At 52.3% G+C, this 22,949-nt stretch overlaps 3 protein-coding genes across 13 annotated transcripts; all 3 read right to left on the bottom strand.

Moving 5' to 3' along the window:
- Nucleotides 1-533: 533 nt before the first annotated feature.
- FANCG (FA complementation group G) lies at nucleotides 534-6,890 on the bottom strand. Of its 5 annotated transcripts, XM_067744068.1 has the most exons (15): nucleotides 6,117-6,890; nucleotides 5,868-5,974; nucleotides 5,592-5,682; nucleotides 5,063-5,194; nucleotides 4,629-4,831; nucleotides 3,987-4,122; nucleotides 3,679-3,809; nucleotides 3,432-3,578; nucleotides 3,146-3,297; nucleotides 2,707-2,773; nucleotides 2,158-2,447; nucleotides 1,959-2,005; nucleotides 1,629-1,784; nucleotides 1,046-1,169; nucleotides 534-916 (listed from the first exon to the last, which is right to left on the bottom strand). In XM_067744068.1, the coding sequence occupies exons 2-15, from the start codon at nucleotides 5,961-5,963 to the stop codon at nucleotides 808-810; spliced, it is 1,881 nt and encodes a 626-aa protein (XP_067600169.1). In that variant the 5' UTR covers nucleotides 5,964-5,974; nucleotides 6,117-6,890; the 3' UTR covers nucleotides 534-807. The 5 variants fall into 5 exon arrangements, 3 of the variants coding, with proteins under 3 accessions (XP_067600169.1, XP_067600170.1, XP_067600172.1); XR_010944972.1 differs by having other exon boundaries at nucleotides 1,046-1,137; nucleotides 5,868-6,890; XR_010944973.1 differs by lacking the exon at nucleotides 1,629-1,784 and having other exon boundaries at nucleotides 1,046-1,137; nucleotides 5,868-6,890.
- Nucleotides 6,891-7,498: 608 nt separating this feature from the next.
- On the bottom strand, nucleotides 7,499-15,514 carry PIGO (phosphatidylinositol glycan anchor biosynthesis class O). Of its 5 annotated transcripts, none has more exons than XM_067744060.1 (11): nucleotides 15,442-15,514; nucleotides 14,155-14,695; nucleotides 13,406-13,549; nucleotides 13,097-13,220; nucleotides 12,277-12,436; nucleotides 11,885-12,064; nucleotides 10,134-11,658; nucleotides 9,366-9,569; nucleotides 8,934-9,148; nucleotides 8,253-8,323; nucleotides 7,499-8,099 (listed from the first exon to the last, which is right to left on the bottom strand). In XM_067744060.1, exons 2-11 carry the CDS (start codon nucleotides 14,663-14,665, stop codon nucleotides 7,838-7,840), a joined length of 3,396 nt encoding a protein of 1,131 aa, XP_067600161.1. In that variant the 5' UTR covers nucleotides 14,666-14,695; nucleotides 15,442-15,514; the 3' UTR covers nucleotides 7,499-7,837. The 5 variants fall into 5 exon arrangements, with proteins under 5 accessions (XP_067600161.1, XP_067600164.1, XP_067600163.1 ...); XM_067744063.1 differs by having other exon boundaries at nucleotides 13,433-13,549; XM_067744062.1 differs by having other exon boundaries at nucleotides 14,155-14,666; nucleotides 15,442-15,496.
- Nucleotides 15,515-19,429: 3,915 nt separating this feature from the next.
- Nucleotides 19,430-22,757, bottom strand: STOML2 (stomatin like 2). 3 transcript variants are annotated; one of them, XM_067744059.1, is made up of 10 exons: nucleotides 22,598-22,757; nucleotides 22,153-22,358; nucleotides 21,652-21,751; nucleotides 21,476-21,534; nucleotides 21,283-21,384; nucleotides 21,003-21,137; nucleotides 20,699-20,843; nucleotides 20,499-20,578; nucleotides 20,131-20,259; nucleotides 19,430-19,710 (listed from the first exon to the last, which is right to left on the bottom strand). In XM_067744059.1, exons 4-10 carry the CDS (start codon nucleotides 21,488-21,490, stop codon nucleotides 19,573-19,575), a joined length of 744 nt encoding a protein of 247 aa, XP_067600160.1. In that variant the 5' UTR covers nucleotides 21,491-21,534; nucleotides 21,652-21,751; nucleotides 22,153-22,358; nucleotides 22,598-22,757; the 3' UTR covers nucleotides 19,430-19,572. The 3 variants fall into 3 exon arrangements, with proteins under 3 accessions (XP_067600160.1, XP_067600158.1, XP_067600159.1); XM_067744057.1 differs by having other exon boundaries at nucleotides 22,221-22,358; XM_067744058.1 differs by lacking the exon at nucleotides 20,131-20,259 and having other exon boundaries at nucleotides 22,221-22,358.
- Between the last annotated feature and the right edge of the window lie 192 nt (nucleotides 22,758-22,949).

Genomic DNA, 22,949 nt, shown 5'->3' with positions numbered 1-22,949 from the left:
GAACACACAGCAGATTCAACAGAACCCAAAGCAGCAAGAAAATTGTAGGCTGAGACTTGAAGTCCTCGGGCCCAAAATGCCAGCTAGCCCTGACTATATTCAATAGGCAGCTTTGGGGGCCTGTTGACTGAATTCACCCTTCACCCCCTATCCACACAGTCACATTTGACTGACACAGTGGAAATCCAAATCTGGAATGAGGGAGGGGGTGGGGAGTCATTCTGAGAGACTCAGGTCTGCTTGTCTCTCTGCTCTAAGAATCAGATACTTGCCCTTCTCCTGAGGACACCACCTTCCAGACCTAACTCCACTCATTCTGTCACCTCACAAAGGATCCTGGGCTTTGGGGTTTTACTTTTAGGCAACAAGAAGGACTAAAAGCACTGCCACCTGAGTAAGGATTCCTGTAGCCCTTTCTCCTGAGGCTCATAAGGTAGATGATGTTGGGAGAAGGTATCATAGACAACCAGCACTCAACTGAATCAGACAGCTTTGTCTTCCCACTCAAGTGTATGTAGTAGGCAGACAAGAGATAGGCATGAAATTTTACTCAACACATGAAAAGGCAAACAGGAAAAAAGGTGCTATGAGCAAAGTCAATGCCTTGTTGGTGGAATGGGGGCTTCTTCTGGAACCAGAACAGCAATAACCAGACCAAATTTTGGAGAACTACCACCAGCCTCTCCAATGCCAGACTTATATTGGAATGGTCAGCTCCAGCCATGTTCCCCAAGGACGGTATAGCAGAAAGCCCTCCCCACAGATGGCCCACTGAGGCCCCAGCTCAGGTTCTTTGAAACGTGGCAGCTACAGGTCACAAGTCTCCAGCAGAGACGTCCGAAATTCCTCAAGAAGGGTTTCATGGTCAGGGGGATGGATCCAGCCCAAACAGGTTTCTAGGTACAGGGGGAGAGACCTGAAAACAAAAAGGGTGATGTCTAAGGGAGGACAGGCAGAAGACTGCACAGCCATTCCCTCCCTTTCATTCACCACCACTCCCAACAGGCCCAAGGACTCCAGGACGCCAGCTGCCTCTTAACCTCACCATGCAGCATTCTCCTGTGGCAACTCAGTTTGGGCCTCCAGCCTCCGCCAGAGAGCAGTGGCCTCATCCCTCCGATCCAGCCTCCTCAGAGTCTGAAGCAGGTGAAAGGAAGCGTCTTGATTACCTGTAGCCCCACCCCAGAGTAGAGAGCCTTAGAACTTGACACAGACTTAAGCACCATTTTATAAAAGGGAAAACTAAGGCCTAGAACAGGGAAGTGTCTTGCCTACATGATACCAGGGGTACATCACTGCCAACCATGCCTAGCCCTGGGCACTGCCTGCCCAGGACAAAGGGCCCAGCTGACCCTGCTCCTGCCCAACACATTCTCAGCACAGTTATGGTCTCTGTGTCTGAAGACACTGGGAAGCCTAGAGAACTCCTGAGAGGCCTTCATACACACTTGTATATGTCTTGCATATGTCTACACACCTGGATATATCCCTATATATATACAGGCACAACCCCATTCACCCCTCCTATCAAGGAACATCACTCTTACACTAATCCCCAAGTACCTCCCCCACGGCCCTCTCTGTCCTTATGCACCTGTGCATAGCTGATGTCTTGCACATGTACATACCTGGGCACACCTGCACACTGAGAAGGAAGTCCTGTAGGGCTTTGGTATCCTGGCCACTGGCCACCCATTCCAGTCCACGACTAATCAGGGCGGCTGCGCGAAGCTGTTGTAGTGCCACATCTGATGCACACCCCTGCTCACAGCTGGAAGCAGGCCCTGGAGACCACTCCCAAAGTCAAGACATGTGTTCCCAGCCACACTGTCACCAACACCTCAAGTCCCCTCTCTATCTCTTGTTTGGAGTCCCTTTCTCTTAAATCTCCTGGTGGGCTAGGACACGTGGAAAGGAAGCCACCACCACCACAGAGGAAAACTGAGAGTCTAGATCACCTTGTTCTTTATCCGTGGGTGTGGCCTGGAAGAGCAGCTCAAGGCACCTGAAGTGGGACACAGAGCAGGGGTAAAGAAGAGTCAACCTCAGAAACTCTAGGGGTGAGTAGATAAGAATGGAGCTCACCAACTCAGGTCCCAATTAGAAAATTATCCCTCCACATTTCCTGGAGGGTCCTGGTTGGCTTCCTGGGCTCACCGGCTAAATTCACTAATTGCCTCCTTTTGGGCCCCCAGTTGCACCCGAGCGTGGCCCTGAAGCAAATAGGTGGCAGAGACCCAGGGTGAGCAGTGTGGTAACTCTTTGGTTCCTCTTCTGGCATCTTCCCACAGCCGGGGCCTCTTGGGACGCAGGGATGACATGCGGCTAAGCAGCTCCTCACACACGGTCAAAGCATCCTGGGCTCGGCCTGCCTGAATCAGCGCTGCTGCTGCCTCCAAGAACACCTCAGGCACACAGGGCCCTCGGGGGCATGGGGGTGGGGAGAACTGGGGTGGGAGGAGAATGCAATGTCTTGAAGAGACATGAGCCACCACCCCCAACCTCTTCACCAGGCTCTGGTATCATGCAGAGACCACCCATTGCTTGCTGCCCAAATCCCCCCTTGCTCTGGGAACCTTCCCAGTCTGGTGCCCCAGATTGGACAGAAAGAACAGCAGAGGAAAAGTCAGAAAAAAGGAGTCCTGCTCTACTCCAAAGGAGACTCCAACCCTTCCACCCCATTGCAGAGAAACACGACATACCCACCTTTGGCTCCGAGCCATCCAGCAACAGGGCCAGCAGGTCCAGGTAATGTTCTGCAGCATTCTCTGCCCTGAAGAGTCATAACCCATGAGCCTCACCTTAGGCCATAGCAGGGCACTCCAAGGGCTTTTAGCTAAGGGCACTGGGGTGTGGGGAGGGCGAGGTTTGGGGACTCCAACACTGGGGCTCGATATGGATCTCTACTACTTACAGACTGGATTTGGGAGAAGACTTTAGAATTTTCAAGATACACGAGGTTAGTGTCTGGGTAAAGAATCCTCAGTTCAGGTCCAGCAGCAAGGCAGGAAGCTGAGAGTGGGGAACCATGTCCTGCCCCTGACTTGTCCATTCCCCCCAACTCGTAAGAACAGAAGCAGAGTCACAGCACAGGGGAGGCGTCAGAAGTGGGAAGAGGAGCTCAGGTGAGCAAGGTGAACCTCACCTTCCCGTCTGTAGGCATCGGCTTGCCAGCAGGTACTTGGCCTGGCTCTGTGTGCCACAGTGAAGGGGTGAGGCTGGGTCAGGTCGTGGGAGTAGTAACTCTACCTCAATGAGAAGCTGTGGGGCTTCAGGGATATGAGCGACACTCAAGGCCTAGAGAGAACAAAAAGAAGAACGTATATCTATAATCCCTGAGAACCATACTTCCTTCTACTTATACCTTGACTAGTTACCCCAACACAAGCATCTCAGCAGTCCCCGTATCTTCGCCCGACACAGTTCCTTACCTCAACCAGCAGCTCCAGACACTCAATCTCTGCTGCCGTGTTCTCCAGTTGCCGATACAGCCTGGAGGCCTCCAGAAGCGGGGGACCCCAGGTTGATTCCCCTTTCAGGGCTGCAACCAAGTACAGCAGAGCTCTCTGTGGACTGCCCTAGAGTGGTGAGAGGACACAAGCCTCAGCTACCCTCACAAAGCAGAAAGCTGCTCCTAACACCCCTGGGTTCCCCAACCCACCCTAAGACTGTCTTTACCATCTTACGAAGACAGGTCCCCAGGGCTGTGTACACCTGGACCAACACAGGCCGTGGGCACAGACCTGAGGCCGCTTCATGCAGGCTGCTCAGTGCCCTGGGCAGGTTCCCTGTGATCAGCTCCTGGAGGCCTGTGGGCAACCAGGGTGTGAGCTTAGAGAGGCCAATAGGGCAGGGGGCATGATGGGGAAGAAGAGCACAGAGAAGCTCTACTGAGCTGAAGGGTAGAGGATAGAGAAGACATGAGCCCAGAGGACCCCTTAAGACAGGGAGTGGGGAGGAAGGGACAAGTCAGATTGCTAGCTGGCCTTGGCGATAAGCAAATGCTGTCAGAAGGACACCCCTCAAGTTCTGGGCATCCTGCAGGGTCAACGGAGCATCTGACTCCTCAGCTGGGGGCCTCCAAGTTTTCAGGAGCAGCAGCAGATCCTCAGAGGCTCTGCTCTGGGGAAAGAAGGATGATCAGAGGTTCCAAGCCTGTAACTACCCCTTCACCTATCTCAGTCCACCCTGGCTGGACTTTGAACTTAAGGATCCTCCTGATTCTTGCTCCCTCAATTCTAAGAGATCGATAGCTGTGGGGCAAGGATAAAGGGAGGAAGAAAAACCTGGGGCAGAGATGATCTATTTTAATGAGTCTCCTCACTCAGGATAAGCCCACAAGGACACAGGGCAACGACCATGTTTGGGTTACTGATGAAAAGACTGAGACTGGGAGGTGACTTCAGCAAGGTCATGAGAGCTCTAATTCTACCCAAGATAATCAAGCTCCCAAGAGAATCCCTCCAATGAGGAACAAACCAGAGCAAGGTCACCTAAGAGTCCCTGAGAGAACCTGGGTCTTCTGAACACCAACCCAGCAGCCTTTCCAACACATAATGATGATACTGCAGCTAGGAAGGGTGTGAGGAGGAAAGAGACCCTTAGATCCAGATCACTACCTGAATTACCTGGCTAACATTCAGGGTCTGCAGCAGCAAGGTCAGGTCCCCAAGACGGTCAGTGCTCAGCCAAAGGGCAGCCTGCAGGCCAGCAAGGTGGTGAAGGACAGGGAGCAGCTCCGGCAGAAGGGAGGAAACATGGAGGACGGAGTCCCACAGCCCCCTGAGCCCATGTTCCAGCCTGGCCTTCAGCTGCTCCTGGGTCTCCAGCACTGTAGAGTATACATACACATACAGCTGAGGTGGGGCCTCATCTCTGGCTTTTCTTCTCTGCAGGAGCCCAAAGGTCACAAAGGTGCTCCTGGTCCAAGGAGCACATGGAGGATCAGGGAAGGGCATCTCCATGGAGGTGACAGATTATGTTGCTCCTCCTATCCCCCTTGCAAGAACTTAAGCCCAGCCTGAGGCTGGCAGGGGCATGGAAGGCAATCTCTGGCCCTCACCTCTCTCTAGGCCCTGCTGGATATTCTGTACCAGGTCCTCAGTGAAACCCTGGGCCAGGCTTGCCCTCAGGGTAATGAAATTGCAGATGACAGTCAGTTCCAAGCGGAGAACAGAAACAGCCGCAGGGAGCCCTGGAGCAACAAATGCTGGTCTCACAGACCACTCTCAGGTGAAAGAGATCACCCCACCCCAACCAAAATGGCCTCAATAAAGAATCCACCCTTTGGAGACTTCCCTGGTGGCGCAGTGGTTAAGAATCTGCCTGCCAATGTAGGGGACACGGGCTCGAGCCCTGGTCCGGGAGGATCCCACATGCCGCGGAGCAACTAGGCCTGTATGCCACAGCTGCTGAGCCTGCGCTCTAGAGCCTGCGAGCCACAACTACTGAGCCTGCGTGCCACAACCACTGAAGCCCACGCACCTAGAGCCCGTGCTCCACAACAAGAGAAGCCACCGCAATGAGGGGCCCGCGCACCACAACGAAGAGTGGCCCCCACTCGCTGCAACTGGAGAGGGGGCGCTACTTACCCTGCAGACTATGGAGGAGTCCCCGGAGCCCTTCCAGTGCATCTTGAGCCAACTGCTGTCGCCTCGGAGACAGACCTGAGTCCTGAGCAACCTAACAAATGTGGGGTGGGGTACAGTCCTTCCCTCTCCCCTTGCAGCTGTGGCAAGGGATGTCATTCACCAGCCATTTCTGGCTCTTTAGGGGAGGTCACGCTCCTAAAGGGTGGGTGAATCCACTGCATACCCCTTTCCTGGTATTTTGAGGTTGCAAAGCGAGGGTCCCAGCAACCGCGTTACCTTGGCCTGTTGAACTAGTTGGTCATTCTTTTCCCTCCACAGGTCCAGGCAGCTGGCGTGTGAGGCTGAAGAGCCCGGAGGGGTCCTGTGAGCCATGGCGGCCGAGACTGGGCCCAGACACGTGAAGAGTGCCGCTGAAGGGTAAGCCTGGCCCCTCCGACGCCCCACTGAGAGCGGAGAGGCCCATGCACTTCCGCACCCCGCCAAGGTTCTTTTGCTCCCCTCGGGGTTCCAGCCGGGGCGGCCTACCCTTTCCGGGAGAAACGGACACCCCGCTGGCTGCCTGGCGGGGCTTCTACCTCCGCCTCTTCCACCCGCGCCTCAGATTGGCCCGGCCGGCAAAATGCTCGGCTGCGGTTGGTCGTCGTCAAGGGTTACTCCCCGCGGGAAACTGGAAGAAGAAACGAGTCGGGGCCAGACCAGAGGGGAAGGCAGAGGCGGGCCAGAGGCCGGGGGCGTGTCTGAGTGGGTAGGTCACACGGCTCGCAGTTCCGTTGCTCAGCCCTCGCGGAGGCCAAAGCCTTAAGTCAACCTCAAAAACCCGGAACCCGCGGCTCAGCTCTTCCCTTGCCGCCACACATCCAGGTCGGCCGGGGATCTCCCCCGCCGCGAAGGGCTGGCCCGCGCGATGCACGCTGGGAGTTGTAGTACCGCCGGGAGCCGCCTCAAAAGGTCCAGCCCCAGAAGTGTCTTCAAAAAGAACTGACCTGAGACCGAGGCCCTCGGTAATCGGCCCATCCTATCTCTGCTCACCATGGAGCACCAACACGCTCACCACAGTCTGCTCAACCACATGCAGTCCGACTAGCTGGCAGCGCAGCCCTGTGCCTGTGCAGCCTGCCCTGCTCAAATATACCTGCCCAGTCCTTTCAACATATGGAGTAGAATTGGAGATCCGTATGCAAAGAAGAAACAAGCTGCGACACTTGCCATCTATAAAGTCAACTCAAAATGGATAAATTGGACTTCATTAAAATTAAAAACTCTTGTGCTACAAAGACACCGTCAAGAAAATTCGAAGATGTAAGTTAAACTGTTATGCTGGACACCTTAAACTTATCCAGTGATGTATGTCAATTATTTCTCAATAAACTGGGAAGAAAAGAAAATTCAAAGATGTCAATTATACCTCAATTAAAAAAAAGAAACAAAAGAAAACTCAAAGAAAAGTCACAAAGTGGGATAAATTATTTGCAAATCATATACATCATCTCTTCCTGTCCTGGGCACCCTCAAACCTCAAACCCCAGTCCTGACCCTTCTCAGAACCTCTTCCCCACTTCTTTGATGGATGTTTCCATGAGGATTTCATGCCAGCACTTCAACATGACACAGGGGTAGTGAGGTGGATGGAGGGCACAGGAGATGTGTGAGGAGCATTAGATTCATAAAATTTTGGCTTCAAGTCAGGAATAATCAATGGGACAAGGTGTGTTAGATGGATGAGTAGGTCTGATAAAAGGCAGCATAGGTTGGGAAACCAGGGAAGCCTCCACAGACGTGAAGGGCAAAGGGTGTTCTGAAGTGAAAGGACACAGTTGAGGAGGAGGAGATACAGCACTATTGGGGCTTTAGACAGTGAAAGTCTGTGTGCTCCATGATGCCTGGGCCTGTCTTTTCAGCCATCTCTGTTATCAGCCAAAGCAAAAGAATTTAATAAAATATGTTCCATGGCAAAGGAAAATGGCAGGTGGAATAACAGTAGTGATTTGGGAGGAGTTGGGAGAAGTGAATTCAGACAACTCCAACCACCTCCCAGAGTTCTCAGATGTGGCCAGGTCTCCATAAGACGGCTGATCCCATCTGTGCCTGGATGAGGGGAGACTGACCCTCCACATATCCCCTACAGGACAGTGGGGGCTCCCCTACACCTCAGACACACATATTTACATCATTATTTCATTCCACTTCGGAGGCAGCCCCTCAGTCTCTCAGATGTATCCAAAGCAGGAGTTACGGATTAGGCTCCACTATGATTTTGAATTATAAAATAATGAAGTCCCAGATGCCAGTAGATCCTGGCTGCATGGTGGTAAGAGGTGTGACTGAGCCTCTCTTGCAGATGATCCAGCACCCGTATAGACCAGGCTTGATTGTTCTCCAGCCTTCTGCTGGGCCAGAACTAACTGCCTGAACCAGGAGCTCACAGCACCATCCACTCGCATCACCAAAGCTATGCCCAGGCAAAGTCCCACGCTGCTCACAATGAAGCCCACGGCCTCAAAAATGAACCTGCAAAGAAAGGTGGGGAATCTCAAAGGACACAGACAGGAGGTCTAGAGCCTTTTCCCTGCTGAGGCAAAACCTTGTCCACTCTGAATGTTCATTGTTTGCTCCAAGCTTCACCCTCCCCCACACCAATACTTCTCAAGCAAATCCACTCACTTGGGGGCAAACACCTTCCAGACCATGAGATGCCTGCGGAGGATGGAGGCTGCCAAGGCACAGGCCAAAATCTAAGGGAAGAGAGGAGAGGTCAAGTTATTAAGGAAGGGGAGGAGGAAGCAGGTCGTATAGAGAATTGCTGCAGGTCCCTGTGAAGAATGGAAGGGGAAGGAAAGTAGTGTGTGTCAGTGGAAAAAAACCCTGGGTTAGGAATTAGGAGACCTAATTCTTTTCCTGGCCCAGCCACGACTTGCAGTGTGACCTTGGGCAAGCACTATTCATCTGTGCTGCTGACACTCAGGCTCTGCCTCCCAGGGTGGAGGGAATGTCAGAGTCACACCTTCTGCCTCTGAAGGAAAGGAAGATCAATGATCACAGATTGGGAAAGAATCCTGGCCATCACCTCAGATTTTCCAGTCTGTCCACTAATGGAGTAATCCCCAGATGAAACCATCAGGTCCAGATCTAGCTTGTAGAGAGGAAACAATCCAAGACTAGGATGAAGGAGACCCAGGTTCAAGTCTTAATACTGCCATTTGAGGCCACTGGCCTTTGGGCAATCACTTCACTTATCTATACCTCAGTCAAGGCTCTCTCCTAGGGTTTTGGCAAAGTGTGAAAGAATGTGATGTACAGCATGAGAAAAGATCACTAACTCCATGATCTCTCCCCTGCACCCACCTGAATACCAAGGACAAAGAGGTACTTGAGGCCCAGCTGCAGCAGCGCTGCATTGAAGTGGTGAGGCGCGTCCCGGAGCCGCATCTCCATCAGTGGCTCCTCCTCCTCCTCAGGCCTGACTCTGGCCTCAGCTTCATTCCCTGGGGGCTGCCGCCTCTTCCGGGGCCCTTGACTCTCACAGAGAAAGGGCCAGAGCAGGAGCAATGGGCAACCTACTGCCTCAGAGGAAGGCAGGGCTAGAATCAATGGAGGACCCAGGGACCAGGCCACCGTGGCCCCCAACTACCCTAGTTGGCTCAGCCTCCAATTAGCAAAGGCCAAGGGGTGCCAAAGATCTAACAAAATCACATTTCCCCACTCAAATCCTGGGGTTTCCTTTCCTTCCACGAAGCCAGAGTAAACAATGGAAGCAAGGGAGGAATGAGGAGTTACCTGCAAAGAGGATATGGGAGGCAAAGGTGTTGGTTCCCACCAGCAAAGCAGACAGCCAGGTAAAGTCATGGCCCTCTGGGACTCCCACGAAGGCAGCATGCCAATGGATAGCTGGAAAGACGGGCTGGTGACCCGTGGAATAGAAGGTCTGTGTTGCCATGAAGGCCCAAGCAGAAACTGCCTGCCAAGGCACAGTAAAAGGACCTGGAGGAAGAGATATGCCTCTTTACAGTCACATCCCACTCCCTAACCCACAGCCCACTGCCCCAAGATCATATACACCTACGACCTCAGTGCTGTCTCTTACACACGAGCATGCCCATCACCCCAAGCTTCTAACAGTCAACACTCTGTTATTCCCTCCGTGGCACAAAGCCCCACTGCTCTAATCTGTGGTCAGCCTCTTTCTCTCATATACACACAGCTCACTATGAGTGGTGAATATGCTCAATTCACCACTCTCATCACTGGAGAATCAGGAAATGCGCTCACGAGAATGTAACATTTCCATTAAGAATTGAGTCTTGGAGTACTGTTTGTCTCCCTCCTCCATGAACCCTGCTGGCCCTGAAAGCCAATGGGAGGGATCAATTAGCTTGGCTACAGCAGATAAGAGACAGGACATCAGGAAGACCCTCTCAACTGTTGGGGCGTGAGACCCTGTATCAAGGTGAAGAACCTGAGGAGCAACACCTCCCTGAAAATAAGAGGGGCTGAATTCACATCACTACTGTCCTTGGATGAATCAGGGCTGAGATATGTATTTACCAGGGGTGGTGATGGGTATCCCAGCAGCAAGCAGATGCAGGAGAAGGAAGCTCTGCAGAAACAGAAGCAGGAACACAAGGCTAATGCGCTCTGCATGCAATAGCAGAAGTGGAAAGGCCAAGAGGGTGAGGGCCGTGACCATAGCAGCCGAGTAGACACTCCCCAACTGATAGGCGGCCACCGTCAGGGGGCCCTGAGATTTGGTCCTCTCTAGCCGGCCCCGGAACTCCTCCTGCATGTGTCGGTAGATTTGAGGAACCACATAATCCAGGTCAGCCTGAGAAGTGGGGGGGCCTGAGAACGGAGTGAGGACAGTCCTGGTCCGTGGAGCACCCGCTGCAGCTTTCACCAGCACCGTCACAGGCCTCCAGAGCAGCAGCATGAGCCCTGAAGCAGCCAACCCGGCCACAGCCCTAGGTAACATAACTGATGCCCCAGCGACCAGGGCCCGGAGACGTGGGGGTGCTTCATCCGCCCCTGATGCCAAGGCCCAGTAGGCGGCAGTGCCTAGTCCCATCAGCGGCAGCCCCCAGCGCACAAAGAGCACAGGGGGCTCAGGACTCTTGAGATTACCATAGCGGCGAAGCCACAGGCGCACGGCAGCTAACAGGGCCGCCAGCGCCCCCACACAAGCTCCATACCACACATTCTTGGCTCGACCACCCACCATGGATGCCAGGGGACTCAGCCAGGGAGAGGAGCTGCAAGCAGGCGTCTCTTCAGGGCAGCGATGAAAAAGCCCAGCTAGCCTTATACATAAAAGCAACCCAACTCCAAGCCCCAGGGCATGCGTGCCATTGTGACGTGGGGGGCCTGCTGGGGTCAGAAAGCCAAGGCGAGGTATTGTGAGTAGCTTAGGTGGCAGCAGCTTGCCCTCCCAGTGAAGCTGGGCAACCAGGAGCAAGATAAGTGAGATCAAAAGGAAGGGGGCGGCCCTGGCCTCGGCTATAACAAAGCTATCAGAGAAGAAACCAGCAAAGCGAATGAGCAGGAGTAACAGGACAGGCCCAGGCATGGGAAGCAGGGCTGCCAGGGGCCTCTTAGCTCCCCAGCTAGCCCAGGCTTTCCACAGAAAAGGCAGAAGTGAGCCCACTGCAGCCATGGCCCCTAGAACCACTGAATCCAGCTTCAGCCCAGTAGTTGCCAGGAGTCCAGCACACACTAAGGCTCCAGTCAAACCCCAGGTCATGGGTATTAGGAGAGGGCGGAAATAGAAGCCTGGGGATGCTGCCCACTGGGATACCAGTAGGCAAAGAAAGCAGGTAGCAGCCAAGAGAGCAGCACCCCCTGCCATGCGGACCAGAGAAAAACGAGCCCAAGACTCAATGCACATGGCCCGAACTCCCCGCAGGAACTGCTGCAGCTCAGTAATCACAGTCTGTAGTGCTGCCTCAGCCCCCTGGGGGCTCTGCAGAAGCCGCTGGTAGTCAGCAGAAGCTTTGGAGAAGAGGTTCTGCAGTCGATGAAGCTCCTTAACTTGGAGGTCCTGAGCAGCAGTTGAGTAGGTGTGAAGAAATCGGGACACCTGGCAGAAAAGATCAGAGACGTGAACTGGGACACAGACAAGGACAAGTATTACCATGTGGGGTACCTAGAAATCAGGGACCCAAACTCCGTCCAGGACAGGGAGAGAGGGCGTACTTGGCTATGGAATGTGATATTAAGACTGAACAAAGGACAACAGAGTGGGTCATTATGCTTCTCCCATGCTCAACCTAACTCTGTCACCTGAAGCCCAGCCCATTACCTACCTGCTGGGCATTGAGATGGAGAGCTGAGGCTTGGGCCAGAGTAGAAGAGTGAGGCTGGGAGTCTTCGACCTCCGAGAAGACCTCAGCTATCACCTCCCCGATGTTCCCAAATGGGATGGGCAGGCCCAACAGCAGGGCCAGCGTAGGCACAAGGCTGATTTGAGGAATTACCTCTGGCTCCTAGAGAACAAGGACAGGGGTCAACGGGTTCAACAAAAAGCTGAGGTCAGTTGTTTAGGATGGAAGACATAGGGGCCTAGGTAGGAAATAAGAATGGGGGATGTCCAGGGTTATGAATTTGGGGGCTTAAAATGGAGGGATACACGAGGATGCTACGATTATGATGCGGACTGAATAGCGGGAAACCACACAAAGCACAGCTCAGGCCTCACCTCTGGTGGGGCGCTGGGGAAGAGGGCTGTGGGACTATACAGAAAAAGTGCAGCTGAGGTCTCCAGCTCACTGTCCCCTCCATGGTTCCCACTCGTGGTCATCCCATGGTCCCCAGTCACTACCAGCAGCGTGTCATTCTCCAGACGCTCCACGAGTCCCCTGGGGGCCAAGAAATGTGTCAGAAGGTAGGGATAATGATTGTTCTCAGGGACTTCCCTGGTGACGCAGTGGTTAAGAATCCACCTGCCCATGCAGGGGACACGGGTTCGAGCCCTGGTCCGGGAAGATCCCACATGCCGCAGAGCAACTAAGCCCGTGCGCCACAACTGCTGAGCCTGCGCTCTAGGGCCCGCAAGCCACACTACTGAAGCCCACGTGCCTAGAACCTGTGCTCTGCAACAAGAGAAGCCACCGCAAGGAGAATCCCGCGCACCGCAATGAAGAGTAGCCCCTGCTCGCCGCAATTAGAGAAAGCCCGTGCGCAGCAACGAAGACCCAACGCAGCCAAAAATAAATAAATAAATAAATAAATTTAAAAAAAATTTTTCTCAGGGGCCCATTCACCCCCAGCCAATTAACTTCCACTAGTAGGGCCTAGACCTCTGGCAAAAAAACACTTCCTCGGTCATAATCCTACTGCCCAAAATCACATGCTAAGTTACTCAAAACGGATGAGGCCCCTAGCTTCAGAAAAAGGCCTAGAGAAGACAGAATTTAGCCAAGTAAGAGTTCCAAATAAAGATTTTTTTTCTCTTGGGACCATATATTATGAGATTCTCAGACACAAACCCACTCCCCCAGCCAATATCCCACACTCACTGGATCACCTGGTCCATTTGGCTAAGTTTCTTGGCCATTTCAGGATGATGAGGGCCATGCTTGTGGCCACAGTGATCCACACCCAGGAAGTGAGTAATCAGCACATCCCATTCACCACTGTCCACTGTGAAGGAGAGAACCTGAGCACAGGGGACTAAGGCCCACTCCTCAACCCCAGCCAGGCTCTGATGCTCCTATGTCCAGGGGCACAAGCCCAGGCCACTGCATCCATGGGAGGTTCAGAATTTGTGGACTGACATAGCCCTCCCCAGCTCCCAGTCTTAGGCCTGCCTCTGGCCCCGTGCTCACTGATTGGGTAGAGGTGTTCCAGGATACCATTGTCCACTGTGTGTAGGTCTCTAACATCGAAGGACGGGAAAAAGAAACCTTGGGAGAAAGCTCCAGGAAAAAGATCGTTCCAGGTTTCATCTCCCATGAAGACCACACGCCTCCCTGCAGGGACATGAGTGGGTCACAGCCTGAGCAGGAGTCAGGAGACGGGGAAGAGGAAAGGCCTTTTAAAGATCTATCAGAAATCCCAACCATGCACTATAAGGCACAGCAGTTCCATCCAAACAACTCTTTATCCTTCAAGGCCTAAAATTTTCTGCCAGGAAGCTTTCCCTGGTAACCATACTCCACCCAGACCTTTTACTACTTATTCCTATAAAAAGCTCTGCTAGTTCTCAGCCCCTGGCTACCTCTGCTGCTCTATTTTTCCTGGGTACATATTGCTTTTTCCCAGTCAGTGAGTGGACGGGGCCTGGACCCTCTGCTCTCTTCTCCACGCTTTTGAAAATACCAGACCCACATCTTCTTTTCGTCTCTCCCCTGCCCCTTTACTGAGAGCTCGCCCAAAGTAAAACCAATACCCCATGCAGATTACAAACGCCAGAAGGACAGAGCCCGGACCTGAGCTCCCTGCATACAGAGTCAGGGTCTCTTTCTCCTTCCTGTCCTCCTAGTCAAGCACGCAGCTGGGCACCCAAAGTTCTGGCTCTCTGACGTCTAAAGAAATTTGCCAAGGTACTCCTGGCCACCAAAGAGGCCTGACTAACCTGTACTGGTAAGCTGCTTAACGAGATTGTCTTCCGCTATGGCGTAGCTGGCAAAATTACTGCCAGCGTCAATAAAGGTAGGCAGTGAGCCGGTGGTGAGGGCCTTGAGGCGCTGCATGGTGGTGGTCGGGGGGTCAACCTTGGACTGGTAGAGCCTGGCATGGTGGGGCTGAATTTCCAGGATCCTCTGCAAGAAGCCCAGTTTGCCCAGGAAGGGCAGGGAGGTGGGAGGCTCCCCAGAAACATGTGAGAGCTGGGGCTGGGCAAAGTCAAATCGCAGAGCGTCTATGAGCACCAACACAAGTCGGGAGAATCGGGAAGCCATCCAGCAGGCCCCGGGCTCCCCTCGGCTCCCCCATGGCAGGGACCCAGGGCCTGGGGGCTCTTGGCAGCTGCTATGGTTGGTGAGCTCCAAACGGGTGAGCAGGAAGCCACTGGTGAAGAGAGCAATGCCGGCGTAGAAGAGGAAGCCCACCCAGGCCAGGAAGAGCAGCACTGAGATCTTCCGCATCCTGGTGGTGGCGGGGGAGGGAATTCATAACTGTAAGGCAAAGAACCAGCAGATAGTCTAGTCTCTCAATACAAAGCCCAGCTAGAATCACTTCCTCTTGGAAGCCTTCCTGAAGATAAACAGTCCCATAGCCAACCCAATGCAATGTTCCTCTCCACCAGTTATACCAGAGTTTCTGAAGGCGAGGTGCGCAGGCTATGGGTATCAACCTGAAGCAGCTGTTTTAAAATGGTGATTTCCAGGCGCCACCCCAAATACCCTGAATCAGGATCTTCGGGGGTGGAGCATAGGAATTTGTACGCCAGGAGATCCTAATGATGGAAAACACAGCCCACGAGGTAAACTTATTCCAAGTGGTAGACTGCTTTCTGACAGCCCGTTTCTCCTCTCTCCTAGCCAATTTCAACACCCCTGGAGTGGCCAGGTCTCGCAGCCGCAGGGGAATCCCGGCCAGGCTGATGGCGCCGCCTGGTGGGGACCCAGGGGACGAAGGGAAGGAGTCCTACTCCGCTTCCGGACAGCCAGGATCGCCAGGAGACCAGAAGCGCGACCTCCCCGGCGCAGCAGGGCAGAGGTGCGAGGTCTTGAAGCAGTTGGGCCTCGCTGGGACCCAGACGTCCGGATGGCTCTGCCGCCTCAGGCGGCTACCCGGCCTCCGGCTGGGCACCCTGACCTGGGTACGGGGCCCGCTAGACTGTGAGCTCTTAGTGGGGTGGAAGGGCCCCTAACTTCAGGCAAAAGCGAGCGCAAGGGGATTTGGGGAGACCCTGGCTCACCTTGAATGGCGCCCGGAAGTGCAGCGTCGGCGCCTGCGGCCTGGCACCACAGAGGTGCGTGCGCCGGCTAGAGCGACCCTCGGGAGTCCCTATCGCCATCTGCTGGCGCCTCCGAGGAAGTTCGGCAAGGAACGCAAGGCTGGCCAGAGACGGGAGTTTGATGGGAGAGTATAGTAATATAGAATTGGGGGGCAAGGCCCTAAACTAGAAGAGTTCAGGGAGCCACTGTCCATTCTTGGTTAAGACTAAGATCTAAGCCTCTGGAACCAAACTTAGCTTGAATCCTAGCCCTGCCACTCACTGTCATTATTGGGCATTACCTCATCTGTAAAATAGGGATAATATTTATTTCCCCCTTTTTGCCAAGCTGACTCCAACTGATAGATTTTATTATTCATCCTTTCCAAGGATGAATCTTACAACTCAGTAATAAGACAATCCAATTCAAAAATGGGCAAAGAGGCACAACATTGTAAATCAACTATATTTCAATTAAAAAAATTTTTTTTAATGGGCAAAGGATCTGAATAGACATTTCTCCAAAGAAGGCTTTTTTTAAGTTTTGGCTGCGTTGGTCTTTGTTGCTGTGTGCGGGCTTTCTCTAGTTGCGGCGAGCGGGGGCCACTCTTCGTTGCGGTGTGGAGGCTTCTCTTTGCAGTGGCTTCTCTTGTTGCGGAGCACGGGCTCTAGGCATGCAGGCTTCAATAGTTGCAGCATGCGGGCTCAGTAGTTGTGGCACAAGGGCTTAGTTGCTCTGCAGCATGTGGGATCTTCCTGGACCAGAGCTCGAACCCGTGTCCCTTGCATTGGTAGGCGGATTCTTAACCACTGTGCCACCAGGGAAATCCCGAAGAAAATATATGAACTATTAACACATGAGAAGATGCTCAACATTATTAGCCATCAGGGAAATGCTAGAGATACCACTTTAAACACAGGAGGATGGCTATAATAAAAAAGATAAATAACAAGCATTGATGTGGGTGTGAAGAAATGTGAACCCTCATAAACTGCTGTTGGAATTGAAAAATGGTGCAGCAGCTTTTGAAAAGAAGTCTGGCAATTCTTCCAAAGGTTAAACGTAGAGCTACCATATGACCAGCAACTCCACTTGTAGGTATATACCCAAGAGAAAAACCTGTGGCCACGCAAAAACTTGCACATGAAGGTTCATAGTAGCATTATCATAATAGCCAAAAGGTGGAAACAACCCAAATGGCCTTCACTGATAAATGGATAAACAAAATATGGTATATCTGTACAACAGAATATTGTTTGGCCAATAAAAAAAGGGATGACGTACTACAAGTGGTTACATGCAACTACATGAATGAAACCTAAAAACATGCTCACTAGGGGACTTCCGTAGTGGTTCAGTGGCTGAGATTCCACGCTCCTGATGCGTGGGGCCCAGGTTCGATCCCTGGTCAGAGAACTAGATCCCACATGCTGCAACTAAAGATCCTGCATGCTGCAATGAAGATCCCGCACGCGGCAACAAGGAGCCCGGGTGCCACAACTGAGACCTGGTACAGCCAAATAAATAAATATTTAAAAAAAAACATGCTAAGGGAAAGAAGCCAATCACAAAATAGCACGTATTATTCCATTTACATGAATATGTAAATCTAAAGATACAGAAAGTAAATTAGTGGTTGTCTAGGGTTGAGGGGAGAGAGGAGTGACTACTAATGGGTACAGGGGTTTTGTGGCAGGGTGGGGTTGGGGAGCAGTGATGAAAATGTTCTAAATTGTGATGGTTGCCCAATTCTGTGAATATACTAGAAATTATTGAATTTACACTTTAAGCAGGTGAATCACATTGTATGTGAATTATATCTCAGAAAAGCTACCATTTAAAACAAAAAAACGTCTCCAATGGTTTCCTCATCTCAGAGTAAAGCCTAAATTCTTGTAGTGGTTCTACATGGCCCTACAAATCTACACACTGACTCCCCACTTCCTTCTTTGATTCATCTAGCTGCCACTTGTTTCCTTAACTCAGTTCTATCCACTGTAGTTGCTTTGCTCTTCACATTACAAGGAAGCCACCCTCTGCCTCAGGACCTTTGCATTTCCAACTCCTGTCAGCTTTACTCCCAGATGCCCAAATGGGCCGTCCCCTCCTCATCTCCATATCTAAGCTTAAATGTACTATCAGTGAGGCTTCCTGTAACCCTCTACTTAATGTTACAGCCTGTCCTCTCAAGTTCCCCATCTCCCTTCCTTTTTTTTTTTTTTTTTTGCAGTACGCGGGCCTCTCACTGTTGTGGCCTCTCCCGTTGCGGAGCACAGGCTCCGGATGCGCAGGCTCAGCGGCCATGGCTCACGGGCCTAGCCGCTCAGCGGCATGTGGGATCTTCCCGGACTGGGGCACGAACCCGTGTCCCCTGCACCGGCAGGCGGACTCTCAACCACTGCGCCACCAGGGAAGCCCTCCCTTCCTTTCTTTACTTCCCTCTCTAGTACAACTCATCAGCATCTGAAATACTATACATCTTATTAATGATTTGTCCCTTCCAAATAGAATGTAAGCTCATTGAGAGTAGGGAATTTTGTTTTCTTTATTACTATATCCTCGGTGCTTGGCATATAGTTGGGATTCAATAAAATCATTAAATGGATAAATGAATAAATTCTAATTCAGAAATATGTTGAAATATCCCTCCACCTTCATCCCCAAAGCCCCTTACCTATGTTCAGGCCTCACCACCCTCTCCAGGACCACTGAAGTAGCCTTCTTACTGTCCTTCCAGCCTCCCATCTCTCCTTCAAATCCCCTGACCACATCGCAGCAGGACAGCTCCATCTGAAACTCTGATGTGATTACCTTAATCTTCTTAAAATTCTTCATGGGAAGGGAAAAAACCCTTCATGCTCCCTGCTGCCCAGATAAAGGCCAAACTCTTTCAAGACCCTATCTCCCTGAGATTTGGCCCCTGCCGCATTGTCACACCCCCTAACACCCCACCCATCAGCCACAAAGAACAACTGTGAATACTCCAACTTCTCTGGAACTGTGGGCCTTTGCATATTCCAGTCCCCAACTGTAGCCTGATGAAAGCATTGATTTTTCCAGCCTGAGCCCAATGTCCGAGTTAGTAACCTTGCTGCCCACAAAGTGACATGATCCTCCCCCAAGGATCACTCAGCCAGAACTTTCCTCCACCTCAGCACTTATCACTTTGTAGCTCTGTTTCCTGTGAAAACAGGGACCATAGGATTTGGGTTCTTCTGTAGCACTGAGCTTGGCACATGGTAGACATCATTGAATGTTTTGGGTTTTTTTAAATTTTTTTTTTACACAGCAGGTTCTTATTAGTTATCCATTTTTTACATATTAGTGTATACATGTCAATCCCAATCTTCCAGTTCATCACACCACCACCTGCCCCCTGCCACTTTCCTCCCTTGGTGTCCATATGTTTGTTCTCTACGTCTGTCTCTATTTCTGCCCTGCAAACTGGTTCATCTGTACCATTCTTCTAAGTTCCGCATATATGCGTTAATATACTGTATTTGTTTTTCTCTTTCTGACTTACTTCACTCTGTATGACAGTCTCTAGGCCCATCCACGTCTCTACAAATGACCCAATTTCATTCCTTCTTATGGCTGAGCACTGAATGTTTTTGAATGAACGAATGAGTGTCCTCAGTCCCTGAGGACCCTTTGAGCACTACTCTACCAGGACGGCCCTCTTTCCCATTAAAAAAAACACCAACACCTGCTCAAATTCACAGCCCTACACTTAGCAAGAGGGGGCACTACACTCCCCAGCTGGCAGTTCAGTAGACATGTGGTTTAATCCTTCCACTGTATCCCACAGCTTCTCCTGAAGACATGCAGGATGATTTCACTTTACATGACATTTAATCTTGCTCATGGAGGAATCAGTTCCCAAGACCTGACAGGACTGGAGGTGGCAGTGGTCATCCAAGGAGAACACCGGTGACTCTCCCAACTTCATTCCCCAATCAAAGAGGACAGTTTTGGTTTGCCACTGGTGAGTTTATTACATGATTAAAGTTCAAATAAAAAAATAATAACCAAAATCTTGGCAGGGAGGCTAGAGCCAGAATCTGGGAGCGCTGCTTCCCTGTCCCCAGCCTCCCTGACCAAGCCCAGCTCCATTAACTCAGCTTGACTCGATCAAGTTCCTCATCAAGACTTGCATCTGTGCTCTGGACATCTCTGCTGCTCCTGCTGGAGACTGAGTCCTGGGCTCCTGGCACCGGGGCTTTGGTGAGGGCCCCATACACACCCATGGCCTGAGGAGAGGGACAGAGAGAGAGCCATGATGACACATGGCAGAAGGTATAGCCCAACCCACCAACGGCTCAAAGGAAGAAGGTAGAGCCGGGGCCAGTAAGCTTGTTTTTCCTTTCTCTCTCTCAAGCCTCAGTCTTAAAAGCTTTGGAGTCGGTTCTAGGAATGTTACAAACTACCAGAGCAGGGTCACCCTCAAAATACTAATACAGCCATCTGCAAAAAAAAGAAAAAAAAAAAGAAAGATGTCTCAAGAGGTTCCCTATTGCTAGGGATGACTGGGGGTGTCTCGTTCAGGGGATGAAGAGAGGTGTAGGTCTCAGGGCACTCTAGAGGACTCGATGGGGAAAGTGATGGTGGTGGTGGTAGCGTCTCAGTCTCTGGCATTGGTGCTCTATGTTGGGTCTTCAGGGCGCTCTAACCTGAGCCACCATACTGGTGACGTCGCCGGGGTTGGAGGGCAGCAGGATAGTGTTGGAGTCCTTGGCCAGTTTAGAGAATGCGCTGACATACTGCTCAGCCACAGTCAGGGAGGCTGCTGCATCTCCATTCTGTGGCCACAGGGAAGATAAAAATCAGAGATCACAGACTTGCATGGGGGGTGGGGGGGGAGGAAAGGAAGTGGAGAGAAATCAGGTTCCTAGAAAGAGGATATGCAGATCACAATACAAGAGATCATGTAATGTGGCTCAGTGGAACCAAAAAGGCAGGAATTTCTCCCAAGGGTAGATAAGAGAACCTCTTCTACTGCCAATTCCTGATCCCCAATCCCACCTAGGGGGTCTCTCACATGTTGTGTCAGAGCTGCAGCCAGGATGCGAATAGCTTCAGCTTTAGCCTTGGCCTTGGCCAGAACTGCACTGGCCTCTCCTGGAAGAAAAGAGACAGAGCTTAACCTATGAGGTCAGGGTACCCCAAAAGCTCCTGTCCCAGTAGCAAGCCTCAAAGACCCATACCCTGTTCATCACTCAGCCTCTACCCTCTGCTGACCTGCTGCCTGATTTATTTGTTCAGCCTTTTCTGCCTCAGAGGCCAGGATCTGTGCCTGCTTCTTCCCCTCTGCCACGTTGATGGCCGACTCTCGAGTCCCCTCAGACTCTAGAACTGTGGCCCGTTTCCGCCGCTCTGCCTCCACCTAGAAGCCCCCAGCAAGCCCCATCAACAAGAAACCAGAGTAAAAGTAAACTCTTACACAGACCTGCAATTGTACCCATCACAACAGGGAAGGGAGTCCAGGTCCCTATGCAACTGGAGCATCCTGAAGTACTCCACCTCATCCCTCTCTGGCCCCCACCTGCATCTGCATGGACTCTTTCACCCGGGGTGGCACATGGATATCCTTGATCTCATAACGGAGGCAGCGGATGCCCCAGCAGTCAGCAGCCTGGTTGATAGCATCCACGATGTTAGCATTCAGGGACTCCCGCTCCTGGAGGAAGAGAGGTGTAAGCTCCATGGCCTCAACCCAACCTTCAGGGGGCGAAACCGAGAAGGTCCCGGAACTGATCCCCAGAAAGGACTGAGAGTGCCAGGTATGTGTCTTCAAACCCTAACTCTGGCTCAGATCCCCTTACCCGGAAGACTTTGTCCAGAGAGAGTTTGCCGAGCTCTGATCTCATGGTTGTCTGAGCTAGCTGGGTGACAGCATACTCAGGGTCCTCCACACCATAGCTTGCCTGAAAGGGGCATGGATAGTGTCAGTAGCTTGCATGCAGGATTTTAGTGAGGAGAGCAACTCAGGAGCTGAATAAAGCAGAGGACAGATACCTTGTAAGGGTCCATGATGCGCAGGTAAAGGACTCCATCGATTTGCAGAGTTACATTGTCTGTAGGTGCAGGAGCAGGAGAGAAAGGAGGTCAGGCCTCCAGGTCCCAATCAGCTCTTTCTCCTGCAACCACATCCTAATGGCCTCAGAGCACCCATGTCACCCCGCACCCCTCACCAAGAGTCACGGCAGACTGCTCAGGCACGTTGATGACAATTTCCTTGAGACTCTGCACATATCGGATCCGGTCTAACACAGGGATGAGGATATTCAAGCCCTGGGAAGAGGAGTTACAGGTCTTCAGAAGGATGGGGGGCTGTAGGGTTGAGATCGAAGCTAGGCCTGGAGTGGGTAGGGAATCAACATAGATTCTGCCCAGAAAAACAGAAGGCTTGGGGTGTCACCGGTACGTAAGAATGTAAGGATAGGAATGTAAGGCTGGATCTCTGAATGGAAGGGACAGTCAAGGAGATAGGAGCCAGCAGAGTAGACTTTTCCATGCAGACAGGTGGAGCTGAGAGGATTAATAGAAGAGATTCCTAATGTGGGGCCTGTGGGATGCTAGCGCAATGGGAAAAGGTGGTAAGATGGGTATGACCGTCAGCAGTCTGGGCCCTGCCAGGTCTGGCCTAGGGTGTCAGAAGCCAAAGGTGAAGGCAGGCCCCAACGAGGTCTCACCCCATTCCCCCATGTCGTGAGGGAACTGGGATTCAGGCTGGCCCGGGGTGGGCAGAAGAGGTTCTCACAGGCTCCAAGATGCGGTGGAATCGGCCCATTCGCTCCACCACCCAAGCCTCTTGCTGCGGCACAAACAGCACCACGGTGTTTCGGGGCAATCCAGAGGAGGCGCGGCGCGCAGCGCGGCCAGAAGCCTGCACGGAGCCCTAAAGGGAAGACGAGGATCAGCAGAGACCCAGTCGGTCGGGCACCCCGCCCCTCTCGGTGCCTGTCCCGGAGGCATGTCCCTAAACCGCGACCCTAAAGGGTTCTCGGAAAGGAACTCAGGCGAGTACCATAACCTCCGATCCCAGTTCTCTCCCCACACTTAGAATCTGGCCCCTTCCCAGTTGAAAACCCAAGTGATCTCTGGCCCGACCCTTAGAAAAGGATGCCTTGCACTCACCCTCAGCAAAAGGGCCCCAGACGCCCGCACCGAGCGCGCCAGCATTTCCCACTGCCACAGCGACCTCCGGAACCAACGAGACGCGGAGCAGAGCAGTCGCTCTAGATGCCCGGACCTGAGCCTTTCCTTCCGTATTTCCACTCCCCCGGATGTACTTCCGGCCTTCCCTTCCCTCTTCCACATTCAGCCAATCAGCGTTACTCGGCAGAAGCGTGCATCAAGTTGCTCGCTGGGAGACGCAGACTTTATAGAGAGGGCTCAAGGCTGGAGCTTTTTCTTGTTCTCGCTGTTCAAGCCCAAGATCCCGAACACGGTGACCAAATGGAGGCTACTTTTCGCGTGCAGGTGTCCC

The sequence above is a fragment of the Pseudorca crassidens genome, chromosome 7 (genome assembly GCF_039906515.1).
Source record: "Pseudorca crassidens isolate mPseCra1 chromosome 7, mPseCra1.hap1, whole genome shotgun sequence".
In the NCBI taxonomy this organism is placed as follows: domain Eukaryota; kingdom Metazoa; phylum Chordata; class Mammalia; order Artiodactyla; family Delphinidae; genus Pseudorca; species Pseudorca crassidens.
The sequence above is the reverse complement of the archived record's forward strand: the minus strand, read 5'-3'. Positions and strand labels throughout refer to the sequence as shown.